Source organism: Bubalus kerabau, chromosome 3 (genome assembly GCF_029407905.1).
Source record: "Bubalus kerabau isolate K-KA32 ecotype Philippines breed swamp buffalo chromosome 3, PCC_UOA_SB_1v2, whole genome shotgun sequence".
NCBI lineage: Eukaryota > Metazoa > Chordata > Mammalia > Artiodactyla > Bovidae > Bubalus > Bubalus kerabau.
The window spans coordinates 23,166,516-23,186,281 of NC_073626.1; the positions used below are offsets into that span (position 1 = coordinate 23,166,516).

Below are 19,766 nucleotides of genomic sequence, written 5' to 3' on the forward strand. Positions count from 1 at the left end.
GTGAAGAAAGCTGAGTGCCGAAGAATTGATGCTTTTGAAGTGTGGTGTTGGAGAAGACTCTTGAGAGTCCCTTGGACTGCAAGGAGATCCAACCAGTCCATTCTGAAGGAGATCAGCCCTGGGATTTCTTTGGAAGGAATGATGCTAAAGCTGAAACTCCAGTACTCTGGCCACCTCATTCGAAGAGTTGACTCATTGGGAAAGACTCTGATGCTGGGAGGGATTGGGGGCAAGAGGAGAAGGGGACGACAGAGGATGAGATGGCTGGATGGCATCACCGACTTGATGGACGTGAGTCTCAGTGAACTCCAGAAGTTGGTGATGGACAGGGAGGCCTGGCGTGCTGCGATTCATGGGGTCACAAAGAGTTGGACACGACTGAGTGACTGATCTGATCTGATCTGATACAGACTTTTTAAACAAGAGTGTTTGCTAATCACTGGCTGTGAAAATTTGCATTGACTTTTAATTTTGCTTGAGAGTAATTTGCAAAAGTCAGCTCTAAAAGTAAGATGGACAGTTTTGTAATACGTCGTTTTCTTAGAAAAGTTTACACAGCAAAAGAGAGGGAACTTGAAGCCTGCTACTTTCTCCCCACAACTTTTGCAGCCTCTTTAATATCCTTATTCCTCAAGGAGTAGATAATAGGGTTTAACATGGGGGTGACAACACTGTACAATACTGAGATCAGTCTGTCCTTCTCCAGTGAATACGCTGATATGGGTCGTACATATGTGAAGATGGAGCTGCCAAAATAGAGAAGGACAATGATCAAGTGGGAAGCACAGGTAGAAAAGGCCTTTTGCCTCCCCTCAGAAGACCTGATCCTTAAAATGGTAGAAATAATATAAAGGTAGAAAAGTATGATACATAAAAAAGGAGTCCAACCAATGAAGACCCCAATGGATAATAGGGCCAACTCATTGACAGAAGTGTCCCCGCAAGACAAGATCAGCAAAGGAGGGATGTCACAGAAGAAATAATTAATCTTGTTGTTGCCACAGAAGGGCAGATGGAATGTCAGTACTGTGTGCACCACTGAGTTGAGGAAACCACCAGTCCAGCAGGAAGTTGCTAACTGGCTATACAGGACTTTGTTCATAATAACCGAATACCTTAAGGGCTTACAGATTGCAATGTAGCGATCATATGCCATAGCTGCCAGAAGCAGGGACTCTGACCCAACAAAAAAAATAAATGCAAAAAGTTGCACTATGCAACCCAAATAAGAAATGCTTTTTCTCTCTGATAGTAAATGTACCATCATCTGGGGAACATTGGTGGTGGTGTAGCAGATGTCAAGAAAAGCTAAGTTTTCCAGAAAAAAATACATGGGAGTGTGGAGGCGTGGATCAATCATGGTCACCAAAATTATGAAGGTATTTCCTCCCAAAGTACAGATATATGCTACCAGGAAAATAGTGAAAAGTAAAAAATTTTAACTCATTTAAGTTGGAGAATCCCAAGATGATAAACTCAAATAGAACCGTTTGGTTTTCTCCTTTCATAATACAGCTCTGGTTTTCTTTCTGAAATTGAGAACGAGGAAGCATGGATTTCTGTAGTCAGGAATTGCTCCTGAAACAGGCTACGAAACTAGAAAATAAAAGTTTCATAGAGGAAAAGATATTATTTATCAAGAAAATATTAGATGGATCTGTAAAAATGCACAATCCCACAGCAAATAAACTGTATGCATTAGCACCCAGCATAAACATTATCAGCCTTTCATCTGTTGGTCAAATATTTTAAAATGAACACTACAGACAGTTTTGAATTTTCAAGTAAAACACGTGCACTAAAGGAAGAAAAGGCCCATCTACTCTGTCTTCCTGGGCTGCAGCAATTTGGAAGCTCATTAAAGACAATTGTCAGTGGGTCAATCAACTATGCTGCCCTGATTGTAAAGCGACTATACTCCAATAAAAATTAATTAAACAAAAAACTGTGCTGCCTTGCACACTTTTGGAGGCTGACATTTGTAGACTGAATGTAGAATTAGTTGGTCACGCTTAGAGAATTAGGAGAGCAGAAAAAGACATAGTGGTACCATGGGTTGATAATATATTTGAGGGGGAGGGCAGTTCCATAAAATACAGAGGAAATTCACAATTAATCTGACCGTATATATTTTACAGTTCAAGATGCTCAGACTTGGGTGTTCAGCTAATAAAAATAAGTTCTGGCTGTTGAAAGCCTTTCTAAAAAATAAAAAAAATAAAAAGAACTCTTTATTCTTTATAAAGGGAGAATGAATTAATATTTTATTTATCATTTACTGTACAAAGTTTATCCTGTACTGTATGCCACTAGAAATCACTACATCACAGGTACACTAGAGCTAGCTATTACTGGTTCAAAAAAGCTTGTTGTTAATGTCCAGAAATTTTGTAAGCAAGATATTAAACACAACCATTGTTTATGTAAACTTCCAATTGAGTAAATTATATTAAAAACAGAGGTAACTCACACAAGACATCACTCCCTAATCATTTTACATGTTCCTATTATCTTTACTTTAGAGATTATTGCTTTTATTGTATGTGTATGATGGAGATGCCATAAAATGGCTTGCTGCTGCTGCTGCTGCTGCTGCTAAGTCGCTTCAGTCGTGTCCGACTCTGTGCAACCCCAGAGACAGCAGCCCACCAGGTTCCCCCATCCTTGGGATTCTCCAGGCAAGAACACTGGAGTGGGTTGCCATTTCCTTCTCCAATACATGAAAGTGAAAAGTGAAAGGGAAGTCACTCAGTCATGTCCCATGGACACAGCAACCCATGGACTACAGCCTACTAGGCTCCTCCATCCATGCGATTTTCCAGGCAAGAGTGCTGGAGTGGGGTGCCATTGCCTTCTCCACTGATCATTTATTCCCAAACTCATGTTCAGTGAATCATGTTGATAGCTTGCAACTAGTCACAGTGGAAGTATTTAAGCCAAGGAGCTGGTAATTCTATAAATTATGAGATTGGTTCATGGTTTTGTTGATTGTCTAGGCTTAAGAAAGTGGTGGAAATATATTAACGATGTCTGCTTGCTTAGTCGCTTGGTCATGTCCAGCTCTTTGTGACCCCATGGACTATAGCCTGGCCAGGTTCCTCTGTCCAAGGGATTCTCCAGGCAAGAATACAGGGCGGGTTGCCATTCTCTTCTCCATGGGAACTCCCTGACCCAGGGAGCGGATCCGGGTCTCCTGCGTTAAAGGCAGAGTCTTTACTCTCTGAGCCACTGGGGAAGCCCTGTTGGTGATGCAGTTTAAACTTAAAACTGTGTCATGTTTGTAGCCATTATATTGCAAATAACACAAAAAGTGGAGGAACGTTTCTTCCAGTATTCAAAAAATTTTGTACTTTTAGAAAAACTAATGTCACTGACAAATGAGAGAAATTCAGACATATAACTTCCTTGATTCACTTTCATCTTACTTATTAACATAAACAAACATATCAAACACTAATGGAATTCATCAATGACGCAAGAGACTACTTTGTTGAATTGACGTTCACAGAGTACTATTGTTAATTTTTGCTAAATGCCTGAATCTATAGCCTCACTATAGCTGAAATTCAACTACTGTTTGATCAAGTTAGACTGTATTCAAGGACTTATTTACAGCTCTCAAGTCCATTCACTCTCACACACCCCTGGATAACCATTTCAAATCTCCAGTATGCTTTTTCTCTATATTTATTCTCAAATGCTGATCTTGTTTTCTTGTCTATGAGAAATTTGAAGCAATTGAAAAGAACTTCCAGACTCAGCATCATATGTGTTTGCTTCTATGTACAAATCTGCTTTCCCATCTGTGTCTATATTACTAGAGAGTGATTATCTGTGCTTTTTTTAAAATTTCAGTTTTGATTGGAGGATAATTGCTTTACAATGTTGTGTTGCTTTCTGCTGTACAACAACATGAATCAGCCATAGGTATACATATATCTCCTCCCTTTTGAGCTCCCCCCCACCCCCATCTGTGTTTAAAAATTTTGTTTTAATATTGTAGTGGTGTTTGGCATACATTGACATGAATCAGCCATGGGTGTACATGTGTTCCCTATCCTGAACCCCCCTCCCACCTCCCAAAAGCACAAGCCAACCTTCTCACTTGTGCTTTTGATGACACTCCCTCACTTAATCAAGTGTGCACTCCAGCAATGGTACTCTCTCCTCCGTAATTCTTTTTTCTTTCTCTGATGAAGCATTCTCTTTAGCAGAGAAACAGGCTATTATTTCTCCTAACATAAAAAAATTTGTTGTCTTTCTTTTTCACTATTTTTCTTTACCATCTCATTTTTCTGATATTTATATCAAAACTTCTCAAAAACAATAATTAAACTGATGGTCTCATTTCCTATTCTTTGCCATCTCTCGAACTTACTTTGTTAGACCTTTATCTCAATGTTCCCCCAATTCCTAATTGTTAGATCAATTATGAAATGTTTATACACAGAATCTTACTGCTTATTTTCATTTCTCTAGCTACCGAGTCTTCACTATGTCTCAGTTAATAGTTATAATCTTATTCTCAATAGTTTAATGCTTCTAATCTTGCCCAGTGCATGCAGTGCTTAGTTGCTCGGTCGTGTCCAACTCTTTGTGACCCCATGGACTGTAGCTCTCCAGGCTCCTCTGTCTATGGGGATTCTCCAGGCAAGAATACTGGAGTGGGTTGCCATGCTCTCCTCCAGGGGATCTTCCCCACCCAAGGATTGAACCCAGGTCTCCTGCATTGCAGGCAGATTCTTTACTGGCTGAGCCACCAGTGAAGCCCAATTATGTGTAAATCACCTTCCATCATCATGCTTCCACTCATAACCCTCCAATCATCCTAGCTCAGACTGTAAATTCAATTTTTTTTTTGGCTGCTTTTCCCAGTTTGTGGGAATCTTATTTCCCCCTCCAAGGATAGAACTAGGGCCCACCACAGTGAAAGCACTGAGCCATAACCACTGGACCACTAAGGAATTCCCTATAAAATCAGATTCTTTAAAAAATACTACAAGCTCTGTAAAATCTTTTTCTTTTCACTCTTCCAACCTAATTTTCCCCCTTTCTCCCCTTTGTTCACTCAGTCAAGTCACACTGGCCTCTTTGCTGTTCCCCTTTGCTCTTCCCCATGGCCAGCTGACAAAAGTCTTAACTTTATTTAAATCTTACCTCAAATAACATTTATTTAATGAAACCACTCTGATCATCCTATTGGTGCCCTCCTACACTCTAAACCCCTCTCATGCTCCTTTCATTTCCGCATGACACATAGCACCTTCTGAAATCCATATATAATTTATCTATTTATCCTGCTTATTGTGGATTGCCTATTCCCCTAGTTGGATATGGGCTCTCCTAGTGACTCAGTCAGTAAAGAATTTTCCTGCAGTGCAGGAGACTCAGCTTTGACACCTGGGTCATGAAGCTTCTCTGGAGATGGGAATGGCAACTCACTCCAGTAGTCTTGCCTGGAGAATTCCCATGGACAGAGGAGCCTGATGGGCTACAGTCCATAGTGTTGCAAAGAATTGAACACAACTGAGCAATTAACACAAGTTGGATATAAGTTTTACAAAATCAGTGTATTGACTGTTAATGATGCTTTCTGAGCATCTAGAACAGTCCCTGGCACACAATATGTATTTGTTCATTGTTAAATCAGTCTTCAGATCTCCTTTCATAAAGAATTAACTTAGTTAATTTCTCTTTGCAGAAGACTCATAGGGTAATCTCTTTGTTTTTCCAAGACAACTTATGTTAGCCCCACTTACCCAGTTTGGTTTAATTTGATTTGCTGTCTTGGTTCAACCAGGAGTTGTCAAGGAGGAAAATGTTACCCTTATAAAGAAGGATTAGCCTCTCCCTCATATTTTTATGTGAACAGGAATGAAATTGTCTCCTTCAGTGTTACCATCTCTGGCCACTTAGGTTTGGAACCACCGTAAGCGTGGGAGGAAGCCGCTGCTCTCTTCGAACTCACATGCCTAACACCAGAAACCCTCTTCTTTCCTCCTGTTTATATAATGTCTTTAGAAAAGCATACAGTGTAGTGAAAATCTAATTACTTTTCCCCAAATAGCAATGATAAAGACTTTGGAGACTTTGAATATCTTACTAGTAATTAGGGTGTATTATAAAATTGTTTGTGGGCTTCCCCAGGTGGCACTAGAGGTAAATAACCCACCTGCCAATACAGGGGCCATAAGAGGCAGGGTTCAATCCCTGGGTCGGGAAGATCCTGGAGGAGGGCATGGTGACCCACTCCAGTATTCTTGCTTGGAGAATCCCATGGACAGAGGACCCTGGCAGGCTATGGTCCATAACGTTGGAAAGAGTTGGACATGACTGAAGTGATTCAGCACGGACATATAAAATTGTTTATAGTGGCAGAATTTAAAAGAACAATACTGCTATTATTATTTTGCACAAAATAATACTGCCATTATAAGTTTTCCATAATATATCCTTATTGCTGGATATAGTTGAAAATTATTATGATTGTTGTTGCTTTTATTGTTGTATTTAAAATGATGTTCAAGTGACCTTCATTATATAATTATGTAAATTTAAATAGCATGTAATTTCAGAAACTTAAATTTTTAATGAGTATATTTTTATACTATTTGTCTCATTTGAGTAACATAACAATTTTTAAGATGGGTGTATATGTTGTAGGCAAAATTCCAAGATAAATCCTAACAAACCTAATCTGTGTATAATCTCCTCCCTTTGAGTACAGGCAGAACATATGAACATAGGTGATATTACCTCTATAATTATATTATATGGCAAAATATATATATTTTGCAGATGTAATGATTGCTATTGCTAAGTCACTTCAGTCGTGTCCGACTCTGTGCGACCCCATAGACGGCAGCCCACCAGGCTTCCCCATCCCTGGGATTCTCCAGGCAAGAACACTGGAGTGGGTTGCCATTTCCTTCTCCAATGCATGAAAGTGAAAAGTGAAAGTGAAGTCGCTCAGTCATGTCTGACCCTCAGCGACCCCATGGACTGCAGCTTTCCAGGCTCCTCCATCCATGGGATTTTCCAGGCAAGAGTACTGGAGTCAGAGATGTAATGATATCCTCAAGTTAATTAGCATTAAAATAGGGAGATTTTCCAGGTGGGTCTGACATAATCATGTGGGCCCTTTAAATCTGAGTTGAAAAGGTCAGAGTTAAATTATAAGAGGAATTTAAGTGTGAGAAGTTCTCCACTCTTGTTTAAACATGATTAGAAGTGTAGGCAGCCTCTAAAATTCAGCAGTAGCTTCAACTGACGTTCAACAAAGAAATGAAGATCTCTTTCTACAACTGTAAGGAATTTGGCCAACAACCTGAATGAGCTTGGATTCCAGAAAGGAATGCAGCCCAGCCAACAGCTTGATTTCAGTCATTTGATAAACTTAGCAGAAAACCCAGACATAACACACCTGGAATTCTAACCTACAGAACCGACAACTAAGCTAATAAATGACTGTCATTTTAATAGAAATGATAATAGAAAATAGTACAGTGAAATTATTTCTATATGAGAATTTTACAAATAATAAATAATGCAGAAGGGTCACATAAAATTGCATCTTCTCACAGTACACTGTTTCTCACTATTCCACATCTATTTCCTTATACCTAAAGTATCAAAATACATTTGTTTGACAATATAAATCTTTATTCCCACTAGAAGGAATGGTTATGTCCTCTCCAACTCCCTATTATTTTCTATCTGAGAAATTTCGGGCAAGTTCATCGTGATAAAAATAACAGAGAAATAGAGGCAATTGTTCAACAGAGTAAAATCTTAAAAGATAGCATAATATTTAAAAGTTTTGCTTTTTATCTTCATCTGTAAAATATCATCATAGCCACTGTAATCAATTGACAATATTAGGCATTTCACATTTTTATTCTAGTCATTATGCATATATTTTTCTGCCTCACAAGTTTCAGCCAGTTTTCTTGGTGAAGAGATTCACAGAAATTCAGCCATGAAGATTATTCTAGATATCATCTAAATCTACAAGTAAAACATTCAGTGTTAACATGGTTAGATTTAGTCCATGTTCCCTTCTTTTCTAAAAATTTTCCTAAAAGAAATGATAGAAGAATAAATCCAAACTTTATTTTTAAAAAATTAAGAAAAGTATGAATCCCAGAACAATAAAATAGAAATTAATGCTTAGAAAACAATGGAGATAAAACAAGAAAGGAAGCCCACTGGTGCAAAGCTAAGAAAAAGCTGCTGAATTTCCCTTTGTTAAGTAAGTTGCATAAGCTAAGCTATTAATCAGTCAGCAGTAGGAATTTTTCTTGACCTGATTTGGTTTCAAGGAGTAGTCAGCATGGAACTCAAAGAATCAAAGAAGTAAGCCGCATTTGACAGAATTATTTCAGGAAGGAAGTGATGTAGCGAGAAACTCTGTGTATTTGAAGGAAATAGTCTGTTATTAAAGCTGTGAGGAGAACAGATCTACAACTGCAAATCTCAGTTGCTTTACAAAGAAAGAAATCACCTCACTTCAAAAACCAGATCCAAAAAGCTTCAGCTAAATTTACACTTTTGGCAACAGTTTTACACAAACCTTCAAGAGGAAAACTGAAAATCAGTCAACATATTAAAAATCCTTCTGAAGGAGTCAAAGAGCTGACCAGGCAGTGAAGATTTGCAGGACTAAGATCTAGAACAGGAGGGCAGTGCAGAAAGGAGGGTCCAGCATTTTTTTTAACCATTTTTCTCCTTGAGGTACAAGCATATCTTAATTTTTTGTATTTCAGTTTACTGCAGTCCACAGATATTGTGCTTTTTTTTTTTTTTTTTACAAATTGAAGATCTATGGCAGCCCAGCATTGAGTGAGCTTGTCAGCACAATTTTCCAAACAGCATTTGCCCACTTTGAATCTCCTGTCACATTTTGGTAATTCTCACAATATTTCAAACTTTTTCAGTGTTAGTATATTCGTTATGGTTATCTGTGATCAGTGATCTTTGATGCTATTACTACAGCTCACCGAAGGTTCAGATGATGGCGAGGAAAAGTGTTTTTAATGAAGATACATACTTTGTTTTAGACATAATTCTATTGTACATTTAATAGATTACACACTATGGTATGAACGTATGCAGTGCGGAAAAAGTGACTTGCTTTTCACGTGACTTGCTTTATTGCCACATCTGCTTTAGGGCTGGAAACAAGCCCGCAGCATCTCTGAAGTATGCCTGTACTGGCATATTCTGAAAAGAAGTCATAAGAAAATATTTGAGAAGATTTCATTTATCCTAACATTAATGATTATTTCTACATCACTAGTATCTTGTGGACCACTACGCTTAGACTGTTATACCTTTTTGGTAATTTTATCAAGGATCAAATATAACACGGTTTCTCTTTTATTTTTTTTTTTTAATTTTATTTTATTTTTAAACTTTACATAACTGTATTAGATTTGCCAAATATCAAAATGAATCCGCCACAGGTTTACATGTGTTCCCCATCCTGAACCCTCCTCCCTCCTCCCTCCCCATTCCATCCCTCTGGGTCGTCCCAGTGCACCAGCCCCAAGCATCCAGTATCGTGCATCGAACCTGGACTGGCAACTCGTTTCATACATGATATTTTACATGTTTCAATGCCATTCTCCCAAATCTTCCCACCCTCTCCCTCTCCCACAGAGTCCATAAGACTGTTCTATACATCAGTGTCTCTTTTGCTGTCTCGTACACAGGGTTATTGTTACCATCTTTCTAAATTCCATATATATGCGTTAGTATACTGTATTGGTGTTTTTCTTTCTGGCTTACTTCACTCTGTATAATAGGCTCCAGTTTCATCCACCTCATTAGAACTGATTCAAATGTATTCTTTTTAATGGCTGAATAATACTCCATTGTGTATATGTACCACAGCTTTCTTATCCATTCATCTGCTGATGGACATCTAGGTTGCTTCCATGTCCTGGCTATTATAAACAGTGCTGCGATGAACATTGGGGTACTCGCACATATGGACACCTTATCTTCGACAAAGGAGGCAAGAATATACAATGGATTAAAGACAATCTCTTTAACAAGTGGTGCTGGGAACTCTGGTCAACCACTTGTAAAAGAATGAAACTAGAACACTTTCTAACACCATACACAAAAATAAACTCAAAATGGATTAAAGATCTAAACGTAAGACCAGAAACTATAAAACTCCTAGAGGAGAACATAGGCAAAACACTCTCTGACATACATCACAGCAGGATCCTCTATGACCCACCTCCCAGAATATTGGAAATAAAAGCAAAAATAAACAAATGGGACCTAATTAACCTTAAAAGCTTCTGCACATCAAAGGAAACTATTAGCAAGGTGAAAAGACAGCCTTCAGAATGGGAGAAGATAATAGCAAATGAAGCAACTGACAAACAACTAATCTCCAGAATATACAAGCAACTCCTACAGCTCAACTCCAGAAAAATAAATGACCCAATCAAAAAATGGGCCAAAGAACTAAATAGACATTTCTCCAAAGAAGACATACAGATGGCTAACAAACACATGAAAAGATGCTCAGCATCACTCATTATCAGAGAAATGCAAATCAAAACCACTATGAGGTACCATTTCACACCAGTCAGAATGGCTGCGATCCAAAAGTCTACAAGTAATAAATGCTGGAGAGGGTGTGGAGAAAAGGGAACCCTCTTACACTGTTGGTGGGAATGCAAACTAGTACAGCCACTATGGAGAACAGTGTGGAGATTCCTTAAAAAACTGGAAATAGACATGCCTTATGATCCAGCAATCCCACTGCTGGGCATACACACTGAGAAAACGGTTTCTCTTTTAGACAAATGCTCTCTATTCATCCTAGATTTTACCTCGAATTAACATTTAGAATGTCTTTTTCACCTGCCATTTTCTGCCATACTTGTATGTTTACATTCTTATCCGATTCGTTTTAGTTATGTATAAATTCCATAATGGTGAAACTATGTTTTTTTTATTACTGCTCTTATTACCAGAAAAATTGAATTAAACCATGCCTAGAGAGAATAAATTGTCACAAATGAAGTTGTCTTTGAAAGTAAAGCCTGCATACTAATCTATGATTTTTTTTTAATATATTGTTCTATGCATAAAGAGGATTAGTTAGTAGGAAGGAAAACTCAATTCAAAACAATTTTATTATGCAAAATGCAAATAAAAACTTTTATCACACCCTTGCTCTATTCATAGACTAATTCTACACTATAGATATTTCTTGGTGTTAACATAAATAAATAAAAATTAGTGATCATCCTTGATGCCTCTCATCTCCCTACCATTTATGAAATGAAAACTGAATTCAAGAAATGTATCAGATTTATTAGATATGAGAAAATGAATGTCATAAAAAGCACAGTTTTTATTTATTCCTGTTTGGCCAATGATTTTCTTTAGACAGACAGCTTCAGTTTCCTCCCAAAGACTCTCTTCAAAGCCAACTTCACTTCCTTATTCCTAAGGGTGTATATCAATGGATTCAGCAGTGAAGTGACAGTGGTGTGTATGACAGCCACATGCCGTCCCTGTGATACAGATGTGGCAGAGGCAGGGGGGATGTAGGTGAGCCCCACAGTTCCATAAAACAGAGATACGACCATGAAATGAGAGGCACATGTGGACAGAGCCTTGTGGAGCCCACGGCAGGTCCGGTTCTTGAACAGAAGGAAGCCAATAATATACAAGTAGGAGAGGAAAGTGAGAAAGCACGCTGCCATAGATAAGCTGCCAGTGACAATAAAAATGAGCCACTGATTGAGCCGAATGTCACCACAAGCCAACTCTAAGAGGGGCTTCACATCGCAGAAGAAGTAGTTGAGTTTCAAAGAGTGGCAAAAGTTCAGACGTGCAGTCATGACAGAATGCATCAGAGCATAAAAGAAACTGGTGATCCAGGCCACAGTTGCCAGGAGAATACATGCCTTGAGGTTCATGATAAGAGTGTAGCGAAGTGGATAACAGATGGCCACAAATCGGTCAAATCCCATAATGGCCAGCAAGATGGACTCAGTACAGCCCAGAAAGTGGAAGAAGTGTAGCTGAGTGATGCAGCCCAGGAAAGACACGGCCTTGTGAGCAGAGAGGAGGTTTGCCATTAGTATGGGCAGTGTCACTGAAGAATAGCAGATATCCAGACAAGAAAGATTTCCCAGGAAAAAATACATAGGGGAGTAGAGTCTTGGCTCCGAGATGACAACCACTAATATGGACCCGTTTCCAAACAGATCGATCATGTATATAATCAGGAGGGTCATAAAGAGAACAGGCTGCAGCTCCTGAGTGGAGGTCAGTTCCAGCAGGAGAAACTCATTCACTGTGGTAACGTTCTCCATCGCTCTGAGAAGGAGTGATAACAATTAGTAAATCTGCTCTAGTAGACTGTATGGGTTAAATGAAGCAAGTTATCATCTGAAAGTATATGAGGATGATCTATGGTGAGTAAAATGGTTAGAAATGCTAGAATTAAATTCACTTGCAACATAATTAAGGACAGAAATTTGTGATAAATTCTGAGTCAGTGTGATATATGTGATACATAGAACAAAGAAGCATATTTAGGATGCTGAGTTAAACCTATAAAGCAACTCATAAATAATAAAAGCAGTGAACACAGTAAGAGAACAGGACTCAGTTTTAGCCTCATTGTAGCATTAAAATTAGTGTATCTAAAGAGTCTTGTCAGATGTATTTGTAAAAATTTAAATATTTTAAATGGACATAATAGGCACACTTCTCATTTCTGGTACAAGTAGAAACTTAGCAATAGTCCTAAATATCTGCTTAAAAAAAATAAGAGTAGGTTCTCCACAATCTAAACCTTCATGAAACTAGAAAAAAAAATTGTAAACCCCAAAATTTCAAATCATGTGTAGGCAGAGGGAATACAAATCAGCAGGCTTGGTGTCAGCATCACAAGAGGGCATCACAGCAGCAGGGTTATTTATGCAGGAAAATCCCAAAGTACTAAGAAGTTTTAGTAGCAAAAGAGTATTGAAAACAGCAGAAAATTAGGCTCAGGAAGAGAGGGCCTCACATTGAGAGTGAATTTCTCCAGAATACCAGAAAACAAGCAAGTCAGTGTGCACATAATGATGAAGAGAAAAGTGTGTTACCACAAAGACAGTAAAAATGTTGCAACTGAAGAGGGGACCAATGAGCCAAGAATCTGGGGAAAATATCCTATCCCCCGTGCCATATAAACCTCCTGATAACTTGCCCCCCAAATCCAACTTGTTTATATATAAACAATAAATAGATAAACTTCTGTATCCACATGAAAGTATGATAAGAAACAAACAGAAAAATAGATAATCATGATTTCTCAACAGAATTACATCACCTGAAAGAAATATTTGTAGTGAAACAGAAAAATGGCAGCCCAGCACTCCTAAGAGAAGCCACTAAAACTATAACATACTTTTTAGTGAGGAAAAAATATACAAATATTCAAAACAGAAATTCAAATTAAAATTCAATGATATACTGTTTTGACAAAGATTAAAATGTTTGCAACATTTATTTTCTTGAAGGTGGTGAAATACACACAGATGGGGATGTCAATTGGTTTAATCTCTAACAGATAGTTTAGTAATAATGGATGTGAGAGTTGGACCATAAAGAATGCTGAGCACCGAAGAACTGCTGCTTTTGAATTATAGTGCTGGAGATGACTCTTGAAAGTCCCTTGGACGGCAAGATCAAACCAGTCAATCCTAAAGAAAATCAACCCTGCATTTCGTTGGAAGGACTGATGCTAAAGCTGAAGCTCCAGTACTTCAGCCACCTGATGCGAAGAGCCAACTCAATGGAAAACACCCTGATGCTGGGGAAGATTGAAAGCAAAAGGAGAAGCAGGTGACAGAGGATGAAATTGTTAGATAGCATCACCAACTCAATGGATGTGAATTTGAGCAAACTCCAGGAGATAGTGAAGGACAGAGAAACCTGGTGTGCTGCAGTCCATGGGGTCACAAAGAGTTAGACACAACTTAGTGACTAAACAACAAAATTACACAAAACATCACTCCCTAATCATTTTAGATGTTCCTATTATCTGCATTTTCAGAGTATATCACTTTTATTCTATCTGTATGTTAGAGATGCCGTAAAATGACCTGTTCGTTTATTCCCAAATTCACGTTCAGTGAACCACATTAACAGCTTGCAGTTGGTCATGGTGGAAGTGCTTATGCCAAGGAATTGGTAAATTCTACAAATTATAAGCATGGTTTATGGTTTTTTGATTGTCTAGGCTTAAGAAAGTGATGGAAATGATGCAGATTAAACTTAAAAGTGTGTCATATTTGTAGTCATTATATTGTGAATAACACAAAAATAGAGGAACATTTCTTCTGGTATTCAAAAAGTTTTGTACTTCAGGAAAACTAATATCACTGACCAATGAGAGAAATCCAGGCATATAACTTCCTTGATTCACTTTTGTCTTAGTTATTAACATAAACATATCAAACCCTAATGGAATTCATCAATGATGCAAGCGATTTCTTTGTTGAATTGACATTCACAGAATGCTAATATTGATTTTTGGTAAATACTTGCTGAAATTCAACTATATTTGAAATTCACACCATAGCTGAAATTTAATTTCTATTTGATCAAGTTACAATATATTCAAGGACTTATTTACAATTGTCAAGTCCATTCACCCTCACACACTCCTGGATAACCATTTCAAACCTCCAGCCAACCTGCTTCTCCATATTGACTGTCCAATGCTGACCTTGCTTCCTTGTCTATAAGAAATTTGAAGTAATTGAAAAGAACTTCCAGACTCACTATCATTTGTGTCTATATTATTAGAAAGTGATTGCACTTTCTTTTTAATTTATTTTTAATTGAGGATAATTGCTTTATAATGGTGTGTTAGTTTCTGTCATATAACAATGTGAATCATGCAGATATCCTCTCCTTCATGAGCCTTTCTCCCTGCCCAACCTGTGCTTTTTAAAGCCAAAGCTCTTGCTTGTCCTTTCAATGATACCCATTTGCTTAATCAGGTGTGCACTCCCACAATGCCATTCTCTCTTCCATAATTATTTTTCCTTTCTCTAATGTAACATTCTCTTCAGCAAAGGAACATTAAAAAGTCTTCCTTTCTCTCTGTTTTTCTTCACTGTCCATTTCCTCTGATCTTTACATCAAAGCTTCTCACAATGTTTAAATTGATGGAAAAAAATAAATAAATAAATAAATTGATGGTCTCCACTCTTATTCTTTCCTGTCTCTCTTCAACCTACCTCATTAGACCTTTACTTCAATATTCCCCTGAACTCTAGTTGTTGGATCAATTATGAAATGCATATGCACAGAATCTTCCACTTATTTTCACTTCTCTAGCTATCAAGTGAGTCCATGTCATGTCTCAGTTATTATCATTAACAGTTATAGTATTATTATTAATAGCTTCTTGCGTCTAACCTTACGTGTAAATCACCTCCCATCATCACGCTTTTTCTTATAACCCTCCTACCACACTTCAGCTCAGATTGTAAATTCAAACTTATTTATTCATTGCCACACCACACAGCTTGTGTGATCTTAGTTCCCCAACCAGAGATGGAACCTGGACACTTGGCGTGAAAGTGTGGAGTTCTAACCATTGGACCACCAGAAAATTCTCCATAAACTCAAATTCTAAGAAAGACTACAAGCTCTGTAATGTCTTTTTCTTTTCACTCTTCCAGCCTAATTTTCTCCCTTTATCTCCTGAGTTCAATCAGTCAAGTCACACTGGCCTCTTTGCTGTTCCCCTTTGCTCTTCCCCATGACTAGCTGTCTGACAAAAGCCCTAACTTCATTTCAATCTTACCGCAAATGGTATTTATTCAATGAGACCCACTCTGATCATCCTTTTGGGGCCCTCATACACTGCATACCCCCTTCACTCTCCTTGCATTTCCCCATGACACATAACACCTTCTGAAATCCCATATCATTTATTTATTTATTCTCTTTATTGTGTATTACCTGCTCCCCTAGTTGGATATAATCTTTACAAAGTCAGTGTATTGTCTCTTAATGATGCCTTCTGAGCATCTATAACAGTACCTGGCACACAACACATATTTGTTCATTGTTAAATCAATCTTTCTAGTCTCCTTTCATGAGGAATTAACTTAGCTGCTTTCCCTTTGCAGAAAACTCATAGGAAGTCTCTTTGTTTTTTCAAGACAACTTATTTTTGCCCCACTTACCCAGTTTGGTTTAATTTGATTTGCTGTGGTATAGGTTCAACCAAGAATTGTCATGAAGAAAAATGTTAACCTTATAAAGAAATAATAGCCTCTCCCTCATATTATTATGTGAACAGGAGTGAAATTTTCTCCTGTAGTGTTACCATCTGTGCCCACTTATGTTTGGAACCACTGGAAGTGTGGCTGGAATCTGCTGTTCTCATCCAACTCACATACCCAACACCAGGAACCCTCTTCTTTATAAACCCTCCTGTTTATATGATTTCTTTAAAAAAGCACACACAGCATACTGAGAATCTAATTAGTTTTCCCCAAATAGCAATGATGAAGACTTTGGGGACTTTAGGTATCTTACTAGTAATTAAGGTATATTGTAAAATTGTCTATAGGGGCAAAATAAGAAAAATACCATTATTATCATTTTCCACAAAATAGTATTACCATTATTATCTTCCATAATATTAAATCCTTATAACTGGATCATGCTGAAATTTTTTATTATTGCTGTTGTTTTTATTGTTGTATTTAAATGATGTTAATGTGAACTTTATTACATAATTACATAAATTTAAGTAGCATACAATTAGAGAAATAAGAGAAGCAACTGTTCAAAAAAGAGTGAAATCTTAAAAGAGCATAATATCTAAAAGTTTTACTTTTAAAAATTTATTTATTTATTATTTTGTCCGCTCTGGGTCTTCATTGCTGCATGAAATTTTCTCTAGTTGCAGTGAGTGGGGCCCACTCTCTAGATGCGGTGCATGGGCTTCTCACTGCAGCAGCTTCTCTTGTTGTGAAGCACTAGCTCTAACACACGAGCTTCACTAGTTTCAGCACTTGAACTCAGTAGCTGTGGTTCTTGGGCTCTAGAATAGAGGCTCAATAGTTGCATGCCTGGGATTACTTGCTCTGAGCATTTGGATTTTCCTGGATCAGGGATTGAACCTGTGTCTCCTGCATTGGCAAGCAGATTCTTTTACTCTGAGCCACCAGGGAAAACCTTAAAAGTTTTGCTTTTTATCTCTTTCTGTAAAATGTCATCATAGCCACTGTAATCAATTGACAATAATATCAAGTGATTCATTTTTTTCTAATCATTCTGCATTTATTTTGCTACCACACAAATTTCAGCCAGCTTTCTTGGTGAAGAGATTCACAGAAGTTCAGCCATGAAAATTATTATATAAATCATTTAAATCTACAAATAAAACATCCAGTGCTAATATGGCTGTTATTATATCAGTGTTAATAACAGTGTTAATAATATGGTTGGATTAATCAGTGTTCTTCTCTTATTTTCTAAAAACTTTTCTGAAAGAAATAAGGAGAAAAAGAAGTATAAATCCAAACTTTATTTCAAAACAAATATTAGAAAAAGTCTGAAACCCAGAACAATAAAATAGAAATAAATATTCAGAAAACAATGGAGGCAAGAGAAGGGAGTAGGAAGATGTTAAGAAAGGAAGTCCATTTCTGCAAAGTTAAGAAAAAGCTGCCAGATTTCTTTTTTTAAAGTAAGTAGCACAGGTTAAGATACGAAGGAGACAGCAGCAGGAAATTTTCTCGACCTTGTTTGGTTCCTAGAGCAGAGCAGTCAGTGTGGACTAAAAGAAGTAAGCCGAATTAGACAGAAGTTATTTCTGGTTGGGGGTGGTGATGTAGAGAATAATTCTGCATATTTGAAGGAAATAGTCTGTTACTAAAGCTGTGAGAACAGATCTAGAGCTGCACATCTCAGCTGTTTTACAAAGGGAGAAATCACCTGACTTCAAAAGTGGAATCAAAAATGCTACAGCCCAGGTTCGATGCATGAGACAGGGCACTCAGGGCCAGTGTACTGAGATGACCCTGAGGGATGGGATGGGGAGGTAGGTAGGTGAGGGGTTCAGGATGGGGGACACATGAACACCCTTGGCTGATTCATATCAATGCATGGTAAAAGCTACTACAATATTGTAAAGTAAGTAACATCCAATTAAAATAAATTAATTAATTTTTAAAAATAAAAAAAATGCTACAGCTAAACTTATGCTTTTGGCAACAGTAGATTGCGCTATTTTATATAACCCTCAGGTTAGGAACAAAAGGTTGGTCAATGTATTAAAAATCCTTCTGAAGGAGTCAGAGAGCTAACAAGGCATTGAGTATTTTCAGGACCAAGATACAGAAGAGGACAGTATAGGAAGGAGAGTCCAGCATTTTTCACCATTTTTCTACTTGAGATACCTACATTTTGGGGGGCTCCAAAATCACTGCAGATGGTGACTGTAGCCATGAAATTAAAAGACGCTTACTCTTGGAAGAAAAGACCAACCTAGATAGCATATTCAAAAGCAGAGACATTACTTTGCCAACAAAGGTCCATCTAGTCAAGGCTATGGTTTTTCCAGTGGTCATGTATGGATGTGAGAGTTGGACTGTGAAAAAAGCTGAGCACCGAAGAATTGATGCTTTTGAACTGTAGTGTTGGAGAAGACTCTTGAGAGTCCCTTGGACTTCAAGGAGATCCAACCAGTCCATTGTAAAGGAGATCAGCCCTCGGTGTTCTTTGGAAGGAATGATGCTAAAGCTGAAACTCCAGTACTTTGGCCACCTCATGCGAAGAGTTGACTCATTGGAAAAGACTCTGATGCTGGGAGGGATTGGGGGCAGGAGGAAGAGGGGACGACAGAGGATTAGATGGCTGGATGGCATCACCAACTCGATGGACGTGAATTTGAGTGAACTCCAGGAGATGGTGATGGACAGGGAGGCCTGGCACACCACGATTCATGGGGTCACAAGGATTCGGACAGGACTGAGCAACTTAACTGAACTGAACTGAATACTTAGATTTATTGTTTTATTTTATTGCACTCCATGGATACTGTTTTTTTTGTTGTTGTTACAAAATTGTAATGTTGTTACAACCTTGAAGGTCTGTGACTACCTGGCACAAGGTCTAACTAAGCAAGCCTGTCAGCTCCATTTTCCCAACAGCATTTGCCTACTTTGAATCACCTGTCACATACTGGTAATTCTCACAGTATTTAAAAATTTTCCAGTACTTTATATTTGTTATGGTAACCTGTGATCAGTGATCTTTGTTGCTATTACTACAGCTCACTGAAGAGTTCAGATGATAGTTAGCATTTTTTTAGCAATAAAGTATTTTTAATTAAGGCACATACATGTACATCCATAATACTATTGTACACTTAATAGATTACAATAGAGTGTACATATAACATTTACATGCACTGGGAACCAAGTTTTCATGTGACTTGCTTTATTGTCATATCATCTTTATGGTGGTGGTCTGGAAACCCACAATATCTCTGAGGTCTGCCTGTATTGGCATGTTCTGAAAAGAAATCAAAAGAAAATACTTGAGAATTTTTCCTTTATCTTAACATTAATGATTATTTTTACATCACTAAGATCTCGTGGACCACCACACTTAAACTGTTATACCTTTGTGGTAATTTTGTGTGTGTGCCCTGCTAAGTCATTTCAGTTGTGTCCCACTGTTTGTAAACCTATGGACTGTAGCTC

The 19,766-nt window shown here is 37.8% G+C and overlaps 2 protein-coding genes across 2 annotated transcripts; both read right to left on the bottom strand.

The window, feature by feature from the left end:
- Positions 1-583: 583 nt before the first annotated feature.
- On the bottom strand, positions 584-1,508 carry LOC129647502 (olfactory receptor 5V1-like). The gene is given in 2 exon segments (XM_055574583.1): positions 584-1,435; positions 1,437-1,508. Coding segments are annotated over 2 exon segments (924 nt in total).
- Positions 1,509-11,411: 9,903 nt separating this feature from the next.
- Positions 11,412-12,350, bottom strand: LOC129647503 (olfactory receptor 12D3-like). Its single transcript, XM_055574584.1, has one exon. It carries the CDS (start codon positions 12,348-12,350, stop codon positions 11,412-11,414), a length of 939 nt encoding a protein of 312 aa, XP_055430559.1.
- Between the last annotated feature and the right edge of the window lie 7,416 nt (positions 12,351-19,766).

Bases quoted from the DNA above. Each gene is read 5' to 3' on its own strand.
- LOC129647503 (XM_055574584.1), bottom strand. From the start codon at position 12,350: ATGGAGAACGTTACCACAGTGAATGAGTTTCTCCTGCTGGAACTGACC.